This window comes from Lolium rigidum, chromosome 1 (genome assembly GCF_022539505.1).
Source record: "Lolium rigidum isolate FL_2022 chromosome 1, APGP_CSIRO_Lrig_0.1, whole genome shotgun sequence".
Classification (NCBI taxonomy): Eukaryota; Viridiplantae; Streptophyta; class Magnoliopsida; order Poales; family Poaceae; genus Lolium; species Lolium rigidum.
The window spans coordinates 220,661,863-220,683,457 of record NC_061508.1 but is presented as its reverse complement, the minus strand read 5'-3'; the positions used below and the strand labels follow the sequence as shown (position 1 = coordinate 220,683,457).

The 21,595-nt window shown below is 44.7% G+C and overlaps 3 protein-coding genes across 3 annotated transcripts; all 3 read left to right on the top strand.

Moving 5' to 3' along the window:
- The first annotated feature begins 3,145 nt into the window (after nucleotides 1–3,145).
- LOC124683185 (pentatricopeptide repeat-containing protein At1g53600, mitochondrial-like) lies at nucleotides 3,146–5,458 on the top strand. The gene has a single exon (XM_047217749.1). The coding sequence runs from the start codon at nucleotides 3,146–3,148 to the stop codon at nucleotides 5,171–5,173; it is 2,028 nt and encodes a 675-aa protein (XP_047073705.1). The 3' UTR covers nucleotides 5,174–5,458.
- A 626-nt stretch (nucleotides 5,459–6,084) lies between these two features.
- LOC124683186 (cytochrome P450 703A2-like) lies at nucleotides 6,085–8,280 on the top strand. Its single transcript, XM_047217750.1, has 2 exons — nucleotides 6,085–7,065; nucleotides 7,615–8,280. The coding sequence occupies exons 1-2, from the start codon at nucleotides 6,142–6,144 to the stop codon at nucleotides 8,278–8,280; spliced, it is 1,590 nt and encodes a 529-aa protein (XP_047073706.1). The 5' UTR covers nucleotides 6,085–6,141.
- A 515-nt stretch (nucleotides 8,281–8,795) lies between these two features.
- On the top strand, nucleotides 8,796–9,258 carry LOC124655101 (non-specific lipid-transfer protein A-like). Its single transcript, XM_047194066.1, has 2 exons — nucleotides 8,796–9,139; nucleotides 9,249–9,258. Exons 1-2 carry the CDS (start codon nucleotides 8,796–8,798, stop codon nucleotides 9,256–9,258), a joined length of 354 nt encoding a protein of 117 aa, XP_047050022.1.
- Nucleotides 9,259–21,595: the final 12,337 nt, after the last annotated feature.

Genomic DNA, 21,595 nt, shown 5'->3' with positions numbered 1-21,595 from the left:
GAATAAGGGCTACTACTGTCCCTAATAACTCCTTTTTGAAGTAGTTCCTTCACAATCAGTTCAAGAGCATTCTTTTGATTGTGTGGCATCCTGTAAGGTCTCTGGTTAATAATCTTAGCTTCTGGCACTATGGGAATAGCATGATCACAGTCCCTTTTTGGTGGCAATGTAGTTGGCTCTGTAAAGACTACTTCAAATTCCTGAAGTACCTTCTGAATAGCTAGTGGAGGTGTGACTGCCTCTCTGGCATCAAGATGGGACATTGGTTTGATAAACAAAACTGCTCCACAAATAGCATTGAGTAAGAGTTTGTGACATTTTCTACTCTCTTTTATATTAGCCGATGAAGGTAGACTTTCATCATGGAACAACACTTCATTGTCATCTGCCATTGTGACTTTGAGGATCATCTTTTTATAATCCAAGGTGACTGGGCTCTGTTGGTAAATCCAATCAGAACCTAATATCACATCATAACCCTTCAGGTTCAGAATACGAAAGTCAGAGGTGAAATGGACCCCCTGAATTGTATACTGACAGTTGTAGCACATGAACTCTGTCGATAACTGTTGCCCATTTGCAACTGTGACTTGCATTTTCTTTGATGGAATGAGGAGACACCTTGTCTTCTTTGCAAACTCAGGTGTCATAAATGTTGTCGTACTTCCTGTATCAATCAGAGCTGTCGCTGCTTGATTTCCAATCATGATAGACACTGTGAATGTGAGTTTCTGTGTCTTGTGTGATTTCAGGCCCACTAGAGCATGCATGGACAGGTGGAGTTCTGCCTTGGGAGGAACCTGTAAATCGTCATCACTGTCAGTATCTTCTGTCACATAGACAATATCACCTCTTTCGTGGTGCTCATCTTGTAATGCCAGCACTTGATTCTTAGTGGCCAGTTTGCACACTTTCTTGTGCCCTGGAAACCACGGTTCCCTACACTTATAACACACATTTTTCTGTGTTGCTTCTTGGATGACTGATGCTGGTGTGGCATTCACTGGCTTTGCATCAAACTGAACTTGCCTCTTTGCTGAATATGGTGTTGGAGTGTATGTTCGTTTTACTGGTACAGCGGATTCCATCCTCCTCGCTAACCACATTGCTTGTTGCAGATCAGGTGGTTTATGACACTGGAGATGGGCTTGAATATAATCAGTAAGACCAGAAATGAAGCTGTTGATGTAGTAGTCCTCAGGTAAAGCTGGATTATCCCTTCGCATCAAATTCATGGCTGCTTCAAATTTCTGAATATAAATGGAAACTGTAGATGTTTGCGTCAATGAGTGAAATGCCCGCACATTGTCACACACAGAAGTGACTGCAAATCTGTCTCCAACATATCTGCAGAACCGATGCCAGGGTAAATTATGGGCATTGTAATTTGTGCCGCGCCACCACTGCATAGCTTCCCCAGTCAGATAAGTCACTGCCACCTCTGTTCGTTGCTCTAAAGGGGTTCTTGCTGAATCAAAGTACATCTCTATAGTTTGAATCCATGAGTCTGCATCTTGACCGGCAAATTCTGGTATATTCATTTTTGCAGGTTTGACAGTTGGTATTCCTCTTCTGGCATCTAACTGATCTTGAGAAGGTGCTCTCTGTCTGCTATTCATCATAACACCATCAATTTGTGGAGCTGCCTGCTCTGGTGGTGCAACAGGTTGTTGCACTCGAGCTGGTACATTCTGGCGATGGGCAGGTTCATGAATCAAGGTAGTTACTTGGCCTGCATTTGGGTGCCTGTAGGGTATCTTTGGAGTGCCATCCAGATTATCTTCATGCCCTTTGTCATCATGCAAAGTGCAATTTCCTATTCTTACCACTTCCTGATGCCTACTAACTGATGCAGCTGATTGTACCCCTTGACATGGTGGTGTATCAGGTGTGTGACCAGATTGCTCTACCAACTTTTCCTTGTTTGCAGCAAAAAGTTTCTCAAAATTCGCCTGAATGCTCACAAAGTTGTTCTGAATGCTTATGAAATTTTTGTTCACTTTGTCACTAAAGGCGGCAAACTCTGCTTTATCTTCCTCTCTGTATTCTTGCAGCATCTTGACATCTAACTGGAGGGATTCGAGTTGCAACATACCAGTATGGATGGAAGAATCTCCTTCAGCCATGGTGCCCGTGGGTTCTCCTGCTGCCCAGAAGAACACGAATAGGGGGAGGGAGGGTGGGATTCGACAACCGACGCCGGGAAGAAGAGCAACCGAGAAGGATTCCACGGGAGATCCCAACTTCTCTTCGCTCTAGATCCAATTCGCCTCCGAGAATCAACCCGCTCTGATACCAAATTGACAGGCTCAGGCTCACAGATATGAACAAGAACAACTAATAGTGCCTAATCTCTCGATTATATTCCTTAATTCAAGAGGGATGATCAAGGTTACAGACGCCCTTACAACCAACCACGGACAGTGGCGGCTATCGGGAATAAACCCTAATGGATAGATAGATGCGAGCTCTCTCTGGGAGAGGAGATTAAAAAGGGAAAGAGAGAAGCTAACAGACAAAACTACCGATTGGTTGAGCTCCAGCTGTAAAGTAACCATTGGACCAGTTCAAGGCACTAGAAGGAGGGCTGCTTCTGGACGTTGATTGGCATATCGACGGCCCAAAGTGACTGAAGCTTGGTGACCTCTTTCAGGCATGACACCTTATTGCACGAGGCAGCGCCACCACCACCTGAGCGCCGCTCCTACAAACTTTAAGCCCACAAAACAGGGGGTGAAGCCCTCCCGCTGACGAGGGCCGCAATCCACCACACCCCATGACCCGAAGGCCCACAGAGGCGGGGCAGCCGCTGGCAGGAAGCGAGGAAGACCTAGATTGCTTGAGAGCCTCACGTGGGACCAACTATATGATCTTGTCACCCTACAAGCTATGCCTTCAAATTGGTCAAATCATGACATGTTTAGTTGTTTTTCATAACTTGTCAACTTCTGTGCCACGAGAGCATGCAAAAGATGTGGTAAGATTTTAGTAGAAAAATGTCGCTGAAACCAAATGCCACGAACTTGTGTGGCTAAATGTGAAGCTTACACAATATTGGAAAAGCAGAGAATTGTCGATGCTCGGAGTTTACTTCTCCGGCGGGAGCCTGTCCCCACTGGCACACACGGTGGTTTCCGCACCGCCAATGGCTGCGCTGCGACTCCGACTGCCAAGCGCCCCCGCCGTCGCCACTCTCACCGGCGTCCCCCGCCGCCACGCAATCCCGCAGGAGGAGGCCGCCCCGCCGCCACGCCTCCCCAACACAGCCCACCTCAATGCGCTGCTCACGTCCTACGGCCGCCGCGGCCGCCTCCGGGACGCCCAGGAGCTGTTCGACCGAATGCCCCGCCGGGACGTCATCTCCTGGACCGCGCTCCTCACCGCCTACGCCGACAACGGCGACCTCGCCTCCGCGCGCCTCGTCTTCGACGACATGCCCCGCCGCAACGCCGCCTCCTGGAACGCCCTGCTCTCCGTCTACCTCCGCGCTGGTCAACCAGCCGCCGCGCACGCGCTCTTCTGCAAGGCGCCGGCCAGGAACGCGGTGTCCTACGGCGCCGTCATCTCGGGGCTCGCCAGGGCAGGGATGCTCCGCGAGGCCGAGGCCGTGTACGCGGAGGTGCCACGGCACTGGCGTGACCCAGTTGCGTCAAACGCGCTCATGGCCGGGTACTTGAGGGCCGGGGAGCTTGCCATGGCGCTGAGGGTGTTCGACGGAATGACGGTGAGGGATGTCATATCCTGGAGTGCCGTCGTTGACGGGCTCTGCAAGCATGGAAGCTTGTCGGAGGCCAGGAAGGTGTTCGAGACCATGCCGGAGCGGGATGTGGTGTCGTGGACCTCGATGATCCGTGGATATGTGCAACATAGGATGTACAGAGATGGCTTGTTGCTGTTTCTGGACATGAGAAGGGCAGGTGTTCAGGTCAATACGACGACTCTCTCAGTTGCGCTAGATGCTTGTGCTGAGGCCAGCCTTGTCAGAGAAGGAATTCAGATTCACGGTTTGATTATAGCAATGGGGTTTGAGATCGACGTTTTCTTGGCTGATTCAGTAATCATCTTGTATTCCCGGTTTGGTTGGATGGTTGATGCTAGAAGGGTGTTTGCTTGCATGAAGTGGAAAGACATAGTATCGTGGAACTCGTTGATCACTGGATATGTTCAGAATAACATGGTGGAAGAAGCACATGTGCTGTTCAAGCTAATGCCTGAGAAGGATGCTGTTTCTTGGACATCGATGGTTGTTGGGTTTGCTAACAGGGGTTGGATGAGGGAATCTGTTGAACTTTTCGAGCAAATGCCAGGAAAAGACGAGGTTGCCTGGACTGCAGTTATTTCTAGTCTGACTGCAAATGGAGACTATTTAAGTACAGTGCGGTGGTTTTGTCGCATGGCACAAGAAGGGTGCAAACCTAACACAATAGCTTTTAGTTGTCTACTCAGTGCTTTGGCCAGCCTGACAAAGTTGAATCAGGGAATGCAAGCTCATGCATACGCAATCAACATGGGATGGGTACTTAACTCTTCTGTTCACACTTCTTTGGTATCAATGTACGCAAAATGTGGAAGATTGGCTGAAGCTTATCGTGTTTTTTCAAGCATTAGCAGGCCAAATCTTTTCGCTACTAATTCTATGATTACAGCATTTGCACAGCATAATTTTGCTGAAGATGCATTCAAACTTTTTACCAAAATGCAAATTCATGGCCACAAGCCTAACCATGTGACATTCTTGGGAATTCTGACTGCCTGTTCACGTGCTGGTTTGGTTCAACAAGGTTACAACTACTTTGAGTCAATGAGATCAGTCTATGGCATTGATCCAAACCCTGACCACTACACATGTATGGTTGATCTTTTAGGTCGTGCAGGCCTCCTCGCTGAAGCGCTTGAAATGATTAACTCAATGCCTCAGAATGATCATTCTGATGCATGGGCAGCTTTGCTCAGTGCTAGTAGTCTCCATTCCAATCTTGCTTATGCAAAAATGGCAGCACAGAAGCTTCTCGAGATGGATCCTTATGATGCAACAGCTTATACCGTCCTGTCAAATATGTTCTCTTCTGCCGGGATGAAGGATGATGAAGCAATGCTAAAAGGTTTACAGTTGTCCAACATGGTCAGTAAAAACGCTGGCTATAGCCTTATTATACAGGATAAGGTAGCATAAAAACAGAACACACAATGAACACTTCTAGAGTTCTAGATTTAGTTAACTGGCAGGCCAAGACACAAAAATATAAAACTGACAGGCTGTGCTTATGTATGCATACATGTTGAGACACATAAATTGAGATGACTTCAGAAAGAGCTCACATGATCATGTGCAGTCCCTATTTTTCTGCACTTGAAAGATCGAGGATCCTATGCACACAACTCATCTGCTATAGAGAAGTACTGAAGAACAAAGGATCTGCTTGCTGAGCGAAGCCTAAGGCTGATTTGAATGAGACAACTATGGCCAAGGTAAATTGGGTGGTTTATTTCTTATTGATCTTTTCGTTTCAGCAGCAGAAGTTTCCAACCTCTTAAGGTAGGCTTACAGGGAGAAGTGCACCAGGGAGTTAGATACTGTGTTTGAGATAACGATAGATTTCTCCATGTTCTCTTAAGTAAACTATGATTTATCTCTGCTAGTATATTATTGTATATTATTGATGTGGTAGATGTTGGAGTAAGATTTGCATGCTAAATATATTATGTCTTCATAATGACAGGAATCTGCTGAACAAACTTCTAGATGATGTTCGATCGTTCATGCCTAATTCAAAAAAAGTTTTGTAAAAATAGAATTTGTGCCACGAAAATTGCTGATAACAGTGTGGAAGTCATATATTTTGTGAATACAAGATCTGTTGTCAGGTTTAATTTTTTTTGTTCCTGTTCTTTTCTATATACATTTCCCTGGGCATTTTTCCGCTCTCTGCATCACTACCTTAGTCATGTCAAGATCATGACATTTGTTATAGGATGTTAGGTGAGATGTTTAACCATACATATCAGCACAAGAATCATGACCACTCTAATACTCTAACCATATCGCTTCAACTTAATGATTTTTCACCGGCAAGCTTGATGAGATCCCATAAATAGAACAACATTTGCAATTCGACTAGAATTTCCATCCTCTTGTGATCTATGGATCCACTTCTTCTTTCCATCATCTTATGCTCATGGATCCTTGCTGCAGTGTATTGGAGAAGATTCAACAGGATGAGGCTAAGGCTTCCACCTGGACCTCCAAGATGGCCAATCTTTGGGAACCTTCTCCAGTTGAGTCCTCTTCCCCACAAGGACTTTGCTCGATTTTGCACCAAGTATGGACCCCTTGTCTATCTTCGTCTTGGAACCATTGATGCCATCACCACTGATGACCCCGAAGTCATCCGTGAAATACTTATCCGTCAAGATGAGATCTTTGCTTCACGGCCCCGGACATTGGCTGCTGTTCACCTCGCCTATGGGTGCGGTGACGTGGCTCTTGCTCCACTGGGGCCAAACTGGAAGAGGATGAGGAGGGTCTGCATGGAGCACCTGCTGACCACCAAGCGGCTGGAATCCTTTGCTGCTCACCGAGCTGAGGAAGCTGAGCACCTCTGTCAGTTTGTATGGGCTAAATCCCAGTCAGGTAAGCCTGTGAATCTCAGAGAGGTTCTTGGGGCCTTCTCAATGAACAATGTGACGAGAATGCTGCTAGGAAAGCAGTACTTTGGGCTGCAGTCAGCAGGCCCTGGTGAAGCGATGGAGTTCATGCACATCACCCATGAGTTGTTCTTTCTGCTGGGCCTGATCTATCTTGGCGATTACTTGCCTGCCTGGAGATGGGTCGATCCATATGGATGCGAGAAGAAGATGAGGGAGGTTGAGAAGAAGGTGGATGATTTTCACCAGAAGATAATTGATGAGCATAGGAAGGCAAGGGAGGCCAGGAAGAGTGCATCCCTTGATGATGATGGTGATGATAGCAAAGAAGAGATGGACTTTGTTGATGTGCTGCTTTCCTTGCCTGGCGAGAATGGGAAGGAGCACATGGAGGATGTGGAGATCAAAGCCTTAATGCAGGTATCTTTACTGTTGCAAATCCTCAAGTTCATTTCCTTTAAGTTAGTTCCGTCTTTCCTGTTTGTGCTCTGTCAACATTGCATGTGCTATTCTTGAAACTATATATGACTTCCTAGTTGTTGTGCAATTATGTCTAAAAGAGAGCCACAAAAAAGTTCTTTTACTTTCTTTTTTTGTAACCGAGTAGGGAATACACTGTTTGATTTCACAGCACAGTTTGGAATTTACCTATTCTTCTGAAACAGAAGCTTGGGATTTGCCATTATTTGTCTTTTGCACTAAAGAAAGCACCATGTTATTTCCATTGTGGATTATGTTGATTTAGGTTTGTAGGCACATGGTCGGTACTGCAAATGAATATATTGCTGCTACTGCTCCCCCCCTGAATCACAAAGAAATTGGAAGTAAAATAGGTGTGAAGAGATAAAATCATACATTTACATGTTGATTATTGAGCGTGACTTGCTGTATCAGAAAAGTTAGGCTGAAGTTCACAACACATTCTGAATGAACAAACTCATCCATGCATGTGTATAACTGTATACGCAGGACATGATCGCTGCTGCAACTGATACTTCATCAGTGACCAACGAGTGGGTGATGGCGGAGGTGATCAAGAACCCGCGCGTCCTCCGCAAGATCCAGGAGGAGCTCGACGCCGTGGTCGGCCGCAGCCGCATGGTGGTGGAGTCGGACCTCCCTCACCTGACCTACCTCCGCTGCGTCGTCCGGGAGTCCTTCCGCATGCACCCGGCCGGGCCGTTCCTGATCCCGCACGAGTCCCTGAAACCGACGACGATCATGGGCTACGACATCCCGGCGCAGACGAGGATCTTCATCAACACCCACGCGCTGGGCCGGAACCCGCGCATCTGGGACGACATCGAGGAGTTCCGGCCGGAGAGGCACCTCCCGGCGGACGGCGGGCGCGTGGAGATCAGCCACCTGCCGGACTTCAAGATCCTGCCCTTCAGCGCCGGGAAGCGCAAGTGCCCCGGGGCGCCGCTGGGCGTGATCCTGGTGCTCATGGCGCTCGCCAGGCTCTTCCACTGCTTCGACTGGTCCCCGCCGGACGGCCTCCGCCCCGAGGACATCGACACCAACGAAGTCTATGGGATGACCATGCCCAAGGCCAAGCCGCTCATCGCCGCCGCTCAACCACGCTTGCCGCCGCAGATGTACGGCTCCTGTCCTAGCCATGGCATGCAAATGTAAGCTCGAGCAGAACATAGGTCCTACTCCTATTATACTACCACAAGAACGGTGAACAAATACATATGCACTCTGACAAATTCGGAACACAATGAATTGCATGATTTCCTGGTCATTAACTGTCTTCTCTCTGGATCTTTCGTTCATTAGGTGTAACTAATTAAGTCTTCCTCGTGCATGAAATCTCTGAGTAAATAACTGAGCTAGCTTCATAGAAGCATGCAATTACTTGGTGAACAACCATGACATAATGGTAGCTGCCAAGCACCATCTTCTGTTACAGAAGGCTGTCGCGGGCTTCATACACAACATCGTCTCTTCTGCCATGGCGTTGTAACAAACTAACCATCTCATCCGTTCTCGGCACACAAACATACATGTCATTTAATGAGTTTGGCATGGATCACCATGCATCTCCACGCTATAAAGCCCAACCTGAAGCCACACTTCCATGATCACAAGCTCCTCACGAGAAGGAAAACAAAAGCAAGGGCCGGGTAGCTAGGTTGCTAGAGAAGATGAAGGGCACCGTGGCGTCTGTCGTGGTGGCGGCACTGGCCGTAGTGTTACTGGCAGAGGTAGGCCACGGCGCGCTGACCTGTGTCGAGGTGGATGCCAACCTGCTCCCGTGCGCGGAGTACGTGACCGGCAAGGGGGCGGCGCCGCCCGCCCTGTGCTGCCAAGGCCTGAAGCGCATCAGGGCGCTGCCGGCGGGGACGGTGGAGCGGCGGTTCGTCTGCGAGTGCATCAAGAGCGCGGCGGCGCGATTCGACGGGCTCAAGAGCGACATCGCGCGCGACCTCCCGGCGGCGTGCGGCTCGCCCCTGCCGTTCCCTCTCGCCCTCGACTTCGACTGCAACACGTGCGTAGTTAATTACCTCACTGTTGTTCGAGTACTTTTTTGATCCCTTGCTTTTTTGTGCTAATAGTTCTGGTTGTTTGTTTCACTGTGCGTTTTGTTTCTGTTGCAGCATCCCCTGAGCATGAGCTAGCTCCCCAAGATCCGCCCTAGCTCCTAGGAATGAGCAAGAGAGGGAAATCCAGATAGAGATGAAATAAAATATGGCATCACAATATGCATACGCTCTATCTGATATTACCATCTTATAAATAACAAATATGAAATCCAACACATGTGTTTTTTAATTCCAGTGCTGCTTCTTTTGTCGCAATTCATACAGGGAGACCTACACAACTAGTTTCCTGATATAGTATATAAAGTAGTACAAGATAATGTCTATTCTAAGTTAGTACGCCGATCCTACTATGCAAACATGGTGAGTGAAACCGCAAAGTTAACTTCGTTCCCATGCAATCACTAATTATTGTCCCTCAAACAAAATTAAAATTGCAGTATCAGCAGCCAAAAAAGTACAGTACTAAATTGATGTTGTAATTAAGGTGTTCCATGTTGGCTAACCATAGTGGATGCCAATCAGAAGCATAAACCAACGGGGTGTGTGTGTTATTACCTACTAGCGTGTGACCCAAACCACTTCTTGGCTCGACCAACTCTCTGAATCCATGTCCACATTTCTCACTGTTCTCTTGTTCACTAGTCGGGTACCGGTTGAGTTGTTCTCTACTCGTCTCTGTTATCTCCGAAGAAAATACGGCTTAGAGGTTTAGAGGGACCTCCAAGCAGTTAATTAGAAGAATATTTATGTGTACATATCTGCAAGCGGACGCTCGCGCTCGAACTCAAGCAGGCGGATACATAGGTATCAACACCTTACTGGCGATTCAAGCTAGGCCTGAGTTCACCTCTTCGCTATTCACCACACCGATTTGGTGGAGCTGCACCTTGAGACGCTTGTGCGATCGAACGAGAGAAGATAATAGAGTGTCTTTGTATTGTATTTTTTTCCGCTGGGTTATTCATGTTGTCACTTTCAGCGATCCATGAGTTTGTAGTCTTCACTTTCAAAACTTGAAACTATGCAATAAAAGGCTTCACCCATCGGTTTAATGCAGAGGCTGTGGTTTTATCTTCCATTTCGAAGAAAAAAATTAGGACTTGAATCAGCTTTGTGTTCAATCTGAAATCGGTTGAACGTTACAAAGGGTATACCCTGTAATCGTATATACATATTTCTCGAGTGCCATCAAATCATGGTTATTAGCACTGTATAAAAAGGCCAAAATATATCTTGTTCGCAATACTAAATACACCAAGAAAATTACCTATGGACAATTGGACACAACCATACACATTAGGTTACACATGATACATGCATGGCGAACGAGCAAAAGAATTGGAATTAAAGAATCACAACCATAATAAAGAATTAATGAATCCTCCCTCAAAGAAAAAAAGAATTAAAGAATCCTGCAATGCATAAACCTAGCTAGAAGCAATCAAGCAGCACGGCGTGGCGCCGGCGCCGTGGCCGTGGCCTGATCAGCCGCCGCGATCTTCTCCTCCTCCTTGATCCGTTGGAGCACGCGGAGCTTGAGAGCCTGCAGGCGCTCCTGGTAGGCAAGCACCTCGGCCACCCCCATGCCGGCGATCTCCTCCTGGCTCTTCCTCAGCGCCTCCATAAGCTGCTGCGCCGGGCTGTGGCCATGGCCGATCGCGCGCGTGTCGCCGGAGTGCGATGACACGGTGCCTATGCCGGCGCCGCTCGCTGCCGCCGGGAGGGCAACCTCGGCCTGCTCCTGGCTGTTGCCTTCGCCGGTCCCCGCCATGCCTAGCGCCCGGTTACGATGCGACGTCGCAGAACTAAGCTTTGCTGGTGTTCCGCGCGCGATGAGAAGTAGTACCTTGTATGGTGTTGAGCTATATATATACTCAGCGGGAGGCAGAGCGCGGAGCCGAGTAGGATTAAGGGTAATCTGTGTGGTTATGTTCGCTTAACACGAGATTAATAATCCGAGTAGAATTGGGGTTCAGATCAGAATTCTTTTTCCGTAGTGAGTTGCACTACTGCAGTAGTGCACTAGTACATGCCTTTTGAAGCATCCTGGCAAGGGACTGGGTCTGCATGGCACGAACTATAAAGCGGCTCAAAAGTTAGCCCGTAACTAACGCTCGATTCGGCAATTTTTCTGGAAACAGAAGTTGGCGAGCGCAAATCGGCCAAAAATTTTTTTTGGGGCGAGGGGGGGGGGGGGACGCGGTGGAAAAGGCGGGAGATCTCCGTTTAGACGCGCAAAGTAGCCTCGCCGCCCGCCATAGTCGGTCATCCCCCCCCCCCCCCCAAAACGAGATTCCCTTTAGCGAAGAAAGCGACGACGGTGGCAGCGGTGATCTAGATCTGTGACGGCGGCAGCGAGCTAGATCTGCGGCGGAAATCTCCAGGACCGTCTCCCGCAACCTCTTCGACGACCTGTGTAGCTGGTTTTCGAGTCCAAGACCTCCTGGAGCGGTGACCCATCCCTGCCCCTTCGTCTTCGGCTCCGGCAAGATGCGGCCGCCATTCAAAAAGACTGTAAGCTTGACCAACCTACTCCCGCCCCTCCTCTTACTGATTTAGCTTACAAACAAGCCGATTTAGCCTAGATTCATGCCAATTTAGCCACATCAAAATGACTAGGCTGGCCTGCAGAAGATATGTGTTCAAGCTGGTGCACTTGTAACTGTGATTCAGGCATAAGTGTTATGTCTGCACGCGAGAACCATTCGTCGCAACACTAGGCCCAGTGATAGAGAGAGGATTAACAACCTGAATTACATCTACAACAATGATGATGTGCAATCTGTGAGCATGCTAAGGATGAAAAAACTGCCTTCAACCAACTCGTGAACACATTAAAAGGAAGGGGGTAGGAACAACATCCACACTTGTATCGAAGAGCAAGTTGCTATGTTCCTTCATGTTGTCAGGCACAACCAACGATTTCGAGTTATCCATAGCACATGGAGGAGATCAACCGAGACAGTTTGTAGGTACTTCAAGGAAGCGCTATATGCTATTGGAGAACTGAGAGGAGAGATGATCAAGCCTACATCTTCGGCCACCCCCACGAAGATCGTTGAAAGTCACCGCTTCCTCTTTGATCTTTGCTGATGAGGGGTAATGTCACCACTTGAGAGAAGTGGTAACTAGAACTACGTTTCGTAGATAACCAAACAACCAAACTACGCGCTTGAGACACAAATTATAGTTTTCTTGCCAACCAAACAAGACACATAAATGGGCTAAAAAATTTTATTGGCAACCAAACAAAATGCCATTCAGGTATATGGATTTGGTCCAGTTAAACATGGCTATGTGAAAAAGATCTTACTTGATGTAGCAAAGGGATGCGACCAACCAATCACGCCCTACATGCTGCTGCGGTACCTAGTTCGCCAGGCTCGCAGATGAGTACATGAACGGCGTGGTGCACGTGGAGAACTGCAGGTCCGCTTGATGCGGCTCGCGGCGTCGCCGATGTACGCCATGAATCTTGTCGACCGGAACAAGCAGTTGCTTGCTTACTCCCTTGCTCAATTGCTCGGTATATGAGCCTCAAATTGTTTGCTTCTGCTAAATCATCCTTGGTTAATTGCAAAATGAGTGTAATAAACTGATCAAATACAGAGACTGAGGGTCTGGCAAGTAGGCTATATACTGCCTGTTTGTTCTGGACATCGATCGCGACACGATTTCCATTATATCCTTTGATACTTATTTTGTATTACGTTTTAGTATTTGTCTATGAAGTAAGGTTGGGATGAATATTAGATTTGCTATGTCTTAGTCGGCTGAGAATTTTTAAGTCTCAATCACCAAAAAAATGCAGCGGAAACCGGTTGCATATTTTTAGCTGAAAATGAGTGTAGTTATACTTTTACTTTTCTCTGTTGACTGAGTTCAACGTTCTTTGCTGAACTGGACGAGTATGATTTTATAACTGAAAAAGGCAAATCTAGATTTTCAGTGCCAGACTCTCAATTATGGATTTCCTTGTTTTGTTGTTGGACTGCTACAGATCAATACTTTTTCTTTTAACATTCACTTAGACAAATAATATTTGAAACTTTAAAACATGAGATCTTGTGTAGCTCCCGCTGTATTGGAATATACCAATGCGTATAAATATTACCAGACCTGCTACAAGTGGCACTATAATCTTTACCAAGTTGCTTTTCTTTTGTCATGCAAAAAAGTATCCCATTAATCCATTATAATTTATTATGCCACTCCTTTTGCACGAGGTGTGGTTATAAACAAAAATAGAGAGATCCTTCCGCTTGATGATTTTCCGATGTAGCTTAGGGAAATTTCATTTGAACTACTTAGGCAAAAATTGTAGTAAGCTCACCTAGTGCTATCAGTGAAATCGACATTGCTAGCAATGTTCACCATCACTTTGTGGTTGAATGTGTGAAGAGGCGGCAGAATCAAGTTGACCATTGAAAATTCAATTTTCTTCAGCAAATTAAGGTTTTCAGACTTTTGGAACATACCCCGTGAGGTAGTTGTCCGCAAGCCTTATCTCCAAAAGCCCTTTTAAATTGCGTAGGGTCTAGCTTATTGTGCTATTGAGTGCATAACCCGGTAAGCTAAGCACTTCCATCTTCTTTCGAATGCAGGTGACACCAAGGTAGGACATGTAGGGGGGTCACTTTTGATACAAGAGTCGGCTAGCTTGAGGGGTAATGAACATCGATGAGGAAACAGAGCATTACCTCTGATGAACATTTGTTTGTCAAATTTGAGTAGGGGGCAGGTGCCCCCCCCCCCCGCCCTTGTCGGAGGTAGCCACCCTGACGCAGAAACTCTTGTTCTACGGGAGGAACTTGTAGGGGGAGAATTAGCATGCTGCACTATTGTTTTCAATCGGATGAAAAGTACATAGAATTGAGTGCGGCCCTCGTCTTTCCTTTTGGTCCAGTCGCCCAATTGGTGCTATTTGGTTGAAAGATGATACTTGTAAGATATGTTAATTCCTTAGTTATTCAAAGGCCAGCAATGCTTGGAAGATCTAACGAAGAGACTATTCAAGTAAAATGGTCCTCAAGCCTACTAACCTAGCTCGTCGGAGCTAGCCCCTTGAGGCAGCACTGATGGGAATTCACAATGGATTTCCTTAATTACGTTGGCACTCCAGAGGAGAGTATTGTAGTTAGCAAAGAATTTTCCCCACGAGGGTGACTCGAGGATTTATATTGAACTCTTGGGGGAATTGGTGAAGAGTTATCTCTTTTCCTCTTCTTCTAGTAATCCTGCAAAGTAAGGAAATTGCCTTGTGTGCCCAACTTCACCGTGTGGTTGTAAGCACAAGTTTTCGTATTAATATTTGTAGATAATTAAAATATGTAGTAAAAGTAAAGCAAACAAAATAAACTAAGTAAACTAAGTAAATGCAGTAGAGAGATAGTTGTTTTTGGGTTTTATATGTGATTAAGTAAACTAATTATTTTTGTATTTTTGAATTAAAATATTGCTACAAATAGAAAGTAAGATAAATTGGAAAAGTGTTTCTTATGATTAAAATTAGAACGGGGTTCATGGGTTCACTTGTATACTCTCTTTTTAAAGTTGTAGTGGATAATAACAATTCATCAATGAGATAATATTGGTGGAACTTCAATATGTGTTTGATAAGCATTCATATGTGCATCACGTTGTAACATAGATATGATGCAACACATCTCTCTTACACTCCACAAGAAAGGAAAAACTCCAAACAATCTTGTATTAAGAATTAACAGAGCATAGCCATAAGTACTTTGGCATAATGTTTAAATATCAAATATGCTACCTTGAACAAACAAGATCATCACTTTTATCACGTGGTAAACATAACATATGCATTCACTTTATCCCTAGTGAGAGGTAGCAAAGGAAAAACGAAACCATAATAGACCATGAATTTGTTGTCACTATTTAATCACTAAACCATGTTACTCCATCTAATACAAAAATCTCTCTACACATGCTCTTGCATATAAGTTGGATCAGAACCAATACTTAAGAACGGGGTACATAATATGCATATATCAATACATCTTATACATAATAGATTCCAATCTCATATCACAATATCATAGAATAAAGATCCACCACATAGGAATTACATATATAACCATAATCATGTTGGGCAGCTCATATGATACTAAGATCTATAAAGAATAAGAGAGAAATAGATCAAGCTACTGCCACAAACCCATAGTATAGAGGTGGACTACTCCCGCTTCAACATGGTGTTGATGTGGAAGACCTTGGAAAAAGTGGAGATCCCTCCGCGGCGGCTCCGGTGGAGTTTTCCCCTCCAATCTTCGCCATTGTAGCCTCCGTTTTCGTGTTTCGGTGTTTCTGCGGCGCTCCCCTAGAGGAAAACCTAGGAGGGTCTATATATACTGGTTTTTAGGCCAAACGAAGTCGGCTGGCACACAAGATTGAAGCGAATCGTACGGTTGATACGTCTCCAACGTATCTATAATTTCTGATGTTCCATGCTAGTTTTATGACAATACCTACATGTTTTGTTCACACTTTATATCGTTTTGATGCATTTTCCGGAACTAACCTATTAACGAGATGCCGAAGTGCCAGTTCCTGTTTTCTGCTGTTTTTGGTTCCAGAAATCTTACACAGGAAATATTCTCGGAATTGGACGAAACAAAAGCCATACTTCCTATTTTCCACGGAAGGTTCCAGAGCACCGAAGAGGGATCAGAGGGGAGCCAAGGGGGCCCCACCCCACATGGCGGCGCGGCCAAAGGGGGGGGGCGCCCCCCTATGGTGTGGGTCCCTCAGGACCCCTCCGAGGCTGCCCTTCCGCCTATAAAGTCTCTCCGTCGCGAAAACCCTAAGGAGATAAGCCACGATACGAGAAAAGTTACGCAGCCGCCACCATCGCGAAGCCAAGTTCGGGGGACAGAAGTCTCTGTTTCGGCACGTCGCCGGGACGGGGAATTGCCCCCGGAAGCCATCTCCATCGACTCCATCGCCATCTTCATCGCCATCGCTGTCTCCCATGATGAGGAGGGAGTAGTTCTCCCTCGAGGCTAAGTGCTCTACCGGTAGTTATGTGGTTCATCTCTCTCTTCCATGGTGTGATCTTTATGTGACCATGAGCTTTGTATCACTATTAATCTATATGCTACTCTAGTGATGTTATTAAAGTAGTCTATTCCTCCTCCATGATGTAAAGTTGACAGTGTGTGTATCATGTAGTTGTACTTGGCGTAGGTTATGATTGTAATCTCTTGTAGATTATGAAGTTAACTATTACTATGATAGTATTAATGCGATCTATTCCCCCTTTCATAGCTATTGTTGACAGTGTGTATGCTATGTTAGTACTCGGTCTAAATTGCAACGGTCTATTATGCACTCTAGTGGTTACTTTAATATGAACTCCGAATGTTGTGGAGCTTGTTTACTCCGGCTTGAGGTGTGTTTTTATAGCCCTACACAATGAATGGTGTTTGTTATCCAACAAGAGAGTGTTTGAAGTAGCACAAGTGAAGAGAAATTATTTATTTATGTGATCTTTGTTGAGAGTGTCCACTAGTGAAAGTATGATCCTTATGCCTTGTTTCTAAGAATTGAAACTCCGTTTCCAACAAGTTCTATTACATGTTTGCTTGCTGCCATCTTTATTTCAGATTGCAATTACTACTCATAATCATCCATATTACTTGTATTTCACTATCTCTTCGCCGAACTAGTGCACCTATACATCATACAAGTGTATTAGGTGTGTTGGGGACACAAGAGACTTCTCTTCATGAAGAGTGTTTGAAGTAGCACAAGAGACTTCTTGTATCTTAATTGCAGGGTTGCTTGAGAGGGATATCTTTGACCTCTACCTCCCTGAGTTCGATAAACCTTGGGTGATTCACTTAAGGGAAACTTGTCGCTGTTCTACAAACCTCTCGCTCTTGGAGGCCCAACACTCGTCTACAGGAATAGAAGCGTGCGTAGACATCAAGCTATTTTCCGGCGCCGTTGCCGGGGAGGTAAGGTAAAAGGTATTCACATCCTCCGACTACTAAGCTATTTCCTAGCACCTGTTGCTCGGTGTGTGAGTGCTCGAAGCTATTTCCTTTAGATCCTGCAATTGCATCTTTTTGTTTGTTTTTTTTATTTTCACTAGTTAGGCTTAATGGAAAACAACAAAAAAATTAGAGATCTTTATGAACTTTATCTTGAGTTAGGACATGATGTGTTTGCAGAGAGAATTAAAAAACCCATGGAACTTTGTTTGCAAAATAGTTGTAGCAATATTATTAGCATGAACTCTTTGAACACTATTATTGCTAATGCTATGGAAGAATTTAAGCTTGGGGAAGCTGGTTTTGATGAGCATGATATTTTTAGTCCCCCAAGTTTTGAGGAGAAAATTTTCTTTGATGATACTTTGCCTCCCATTTATGATGATTATAATGATAGTGGTATTTTGGTGCGACCTACTATGGAGGATAAAGTTTATTATGATTACAATATGCCTCCTACATTTGATGATTATGGTGATGAGAATAATAATGATAGCTACTTTGTTGAATTTGCTCCCACTACAATTAATAAGAATGACTATGCTTATGTTGGGAGTAGTAATTATTTTATGCATGAGACTCATGATAAGAATTCTTTATGTGATAGTTATATTGTTGAGTTTGTTCATGATGCTACTGGAAATTATTATGAGAGAGGAAAATATTGTTGTAGAAATTTTCATGTTTGACTAAAACACCTCTCTACATGCTGAAAATTTTGAAGTTACTCGTGTTTTATCTTCCTATGCTTGTCACTTTGTTCTTCATGAATTTATTTGTGTACAATATTCCTATGCATAGGAAGTGGGTTAGACCTAAATGTGTTTTGAACTTGCTTTTTGATGTTCTCTTTTGCTTCAACTCTTATTTCTTGCGAGTGCATCATTAAAATTACTGAGCCCATCTGAATGGCTATAAAGAAAGCACTTCTTGGGAGATAACCCATGTTTTATTTTGCTACTGTTTTGTTGTGTCTTGGAAGTTGTTACTACTGTAGCAACCTCTCCTCATCTTTACTTTATTGCATTGTTGTGCCAAGTAAAGTCTTTGATAGTAAGGTTAATACTAGATTTGGATTACTGCGCAGAAACCGATTTCTTGCTGTCACGAAATTAAGTAGCCCCGTCTGTAGGTAACTCAGAAAAATCTGCCAATTTACGTGCGTGATCCTCAGATATGTACGCAATTTTCATTCAATTTGAGCTTTTTCATCTGAGCAAGTTACGTGCCCTGAAAAATTCGTCTTTACGGACTGTTCTGTTTTGACAGATTCTGCCTTTTATTTCGCATTGCGTATTTTGCTATGTTGAATGGATTTCTTTGTTCCATTAACTTTCAGTAGCTTTGTGCAATATCCAGAAGTGTTAAGAATGATTATGTCACCTCTGAATATGTGAATTTTCGATTATGCACTAACCCTCTAATGAGTTTGTTTTGAGTTTGGTGTGGAGGAAGTTTTCAAGGGTCAAGAGAGGAGGATGATACAATATGATCAAGAAGAGTGAAAAGTCTAAGCTTGGGGATGCCCCCGTGGTTCATCCCTGCATATTTCAAGAAGACTCAAGCATCTAACCTTGGGGATGCCCAAGGCATCCCCTTCTTCATCGACAACTTATCAGATCACCTCTAGTGAAACTATATTTTTATTCCGTCACATCTTATGTGCTTTACTTGGAGCGTCTGTGTGCATTGATTCTTACATGTTTACCTATTGCACTTGTTATATTGCTTTATGATGACAACTATCCATGAGATATACATGTTACAAGTTGAAAGCAATTGCTGAAACTTAATCATCCTTTGTGTTGCTTCAAAACCTTCTACTAAGAATTTATTGCTTTATGAGTTAACTCCTATGCAAGTGATGGCGTGTAACTCACACGTTCGTTGGAAACCCCAAGAGGAAGGTATGATGCGCACAACAGCAAGTTTTCCCTCAGAAAGAAACCAAGGTTTATCGAACCAGGAGGAGCCAAGAAGCACGTTGAAGGTTGATGGCGGCGAAATGTAATGCGGCGCAACACCAGGGATTCCGGCGCCAACGTGGAACCTGCACAACACAACCAAAGTACTTTGCCCCAACGAAACAGTGAGGTTGTCAATCTCACCGGCTTGCTGTAACAAAGGATTAAACGTATTGTGTGGAAGATGATTGTTTGCAGAAAACAATAAAACAAGTATTACAGTAGATTGTATGCGATGTAAAGAATAGGACCGGGGTCCACAGTTCACTAGAGATGTCTCTCCCATAAGATAAAAGCATGTTGGGTGAACAAATTACAGTCGGGCAATTGACAAATAGAGAGGGCATAACAATGCACATACATGATATGATAAATATTGTGAGATTTAGTTGGGCATTACGACAAAGTACATAGACCGCTATCCAGCATGCATCTATGCCTAAAAAGTCCACCTTCAGGTTATCATCCGAACCCCTTCCAGTATTAAGTTGCAAAACAACAGACAATTGCATTAAGTATGGTGCGTAATGTAATCAATAACTACATCCTTAGACATAGCATCAATGCTTTATTCCTAGTGGCAACAGCACATCCACAACCTTAGAACTTTCTGTCACTGTCCCAGATTTAATGGAGGCATGAACCCACTATCGAGCATAAATACTCCCTCTTGGAGTTAAGAGCAAAAACTTGGCCGAGCCTCTACTAATAACGGAGAGCATGCAAGATCATAAACAACACATAGGTAATAACTTGATAATTAACATAACATAGTATTCTCTATCCATCGGATCCCGACAAACACAACATATAGTATTACGGATAGATGATCTTGATCATGTTAGGCAGCTCACAAGATCCAACAATGAAGCACAATGAGGAGAAGACAACCATCTAGCTACTGCTATGGACCCATAGTCCAGGGGTGAACTACTCACTCATCACTCCGGAGGCGATCATGGCGATGAAGAGTCCTCCGGGAGATGATTCCCCTCTCCGGCAGGGTGCCGGAGGTGATCTCCAGAATCCACCGAGATGGGATTGGCGGCGGCGGCGTCTCAGTAAGGTTTTTCGTATCGTGGCTCTCGGTACTGGGGGTTTCGCGACGAAGACCTTAAGTAGGCGGAAGGGCAGGTCAAGGGCCACACGAGGGCCCCACACAACAGGCCGGCGCGGCCCAGGCCCAGGCCGCGCCGCCCTAGTGTGTGGCCGCCTCATGGCCCCACTTCGTCTCTCCTTCGGACTTCTGGAAGCTTCGTGGAAAAATAGGCCCCTGGGCGTTGATTTCGTCCAATTCCGAGAATATTTCTTTACTAGGATTTCTGAAACCAAAAACAGCAGAAAACAACAATCTGGATCTTCGGCATCTCGTTAATAGGTTAGTGCCGGAAAATGCATAAATACGACATATAATGTGTATAAAACATGTAGATATCATCAATAATGTAGCATGGAACATAAGAAATTATCGATACGTCGGAGACGTATCAGCATCCCCAAGCTTAGTTCTTGCTCGTCCCGAGCAGGTAAACGATAACAAAGATAATTTCTGGAGTGACATGCCATCATAACCTTGATCATACTATTGTAAGCATATGTAATGAATGCAGCGATCAAAACAATGGTAATGACATGAGTAAACAAATGAATCATAAAGCAAAGACTTTTCATGAATAGTACTTCAAGACAAGCATCAATAAGTCTTGCATAAGAGTTAACTCATAAAGCAATAAATCAAAGTAAAGGTATTGAAGCAACACAAAGGAAGATTAAGTTTCAGCGGTTTCTTTCAACTTGTAACATGTATATCTCATGGATAATTGTCAACATAGAGTAATATAACAAGTGCAATATGCAAGTATGTAGGAATCAATGCACAGTTCACACAAGTGTTTGCTTCTTGAGGTGGAGAGAGATAGGTGAACTGACTCAACATAAAAGTAAAAGAAAGGTCCTTCAAAGAGGAAAGCATCGATTGCTATATTTGTGCTAGAGCTTTTATTTTGAAAACATGAAACAATTTTGTCAACGGTAGTAATAAAGCATATGAGTTATGTAAATTATATCTTACAAGTTGCAAGCCTCATGCATAGTATACTAATAGTGCCCGCACCTTGTCCTAATTAGCTTGGACTACCGGATCATCGCAATACACATGTTTTAACCAAGTGTCACAAAGGGGTACCTCCATGCCGCTTGTACAAAGGTCTAAGGAGAAAGCTCGCATTTTGGATTTCTCGCTTTTGATTATTCTCAACTTAGACATCCATACCGGGACAACATGGACAACAGATAATGGACTCCTATTTAATGCATAAGCATGTGGGAACAATTAGTGTTCTCATATGAGATTGAGGATATATGTCCAAAACTGAAACTTCCACCATGATTCATGGCTTTAGTTAGCGGCCCAATGTTC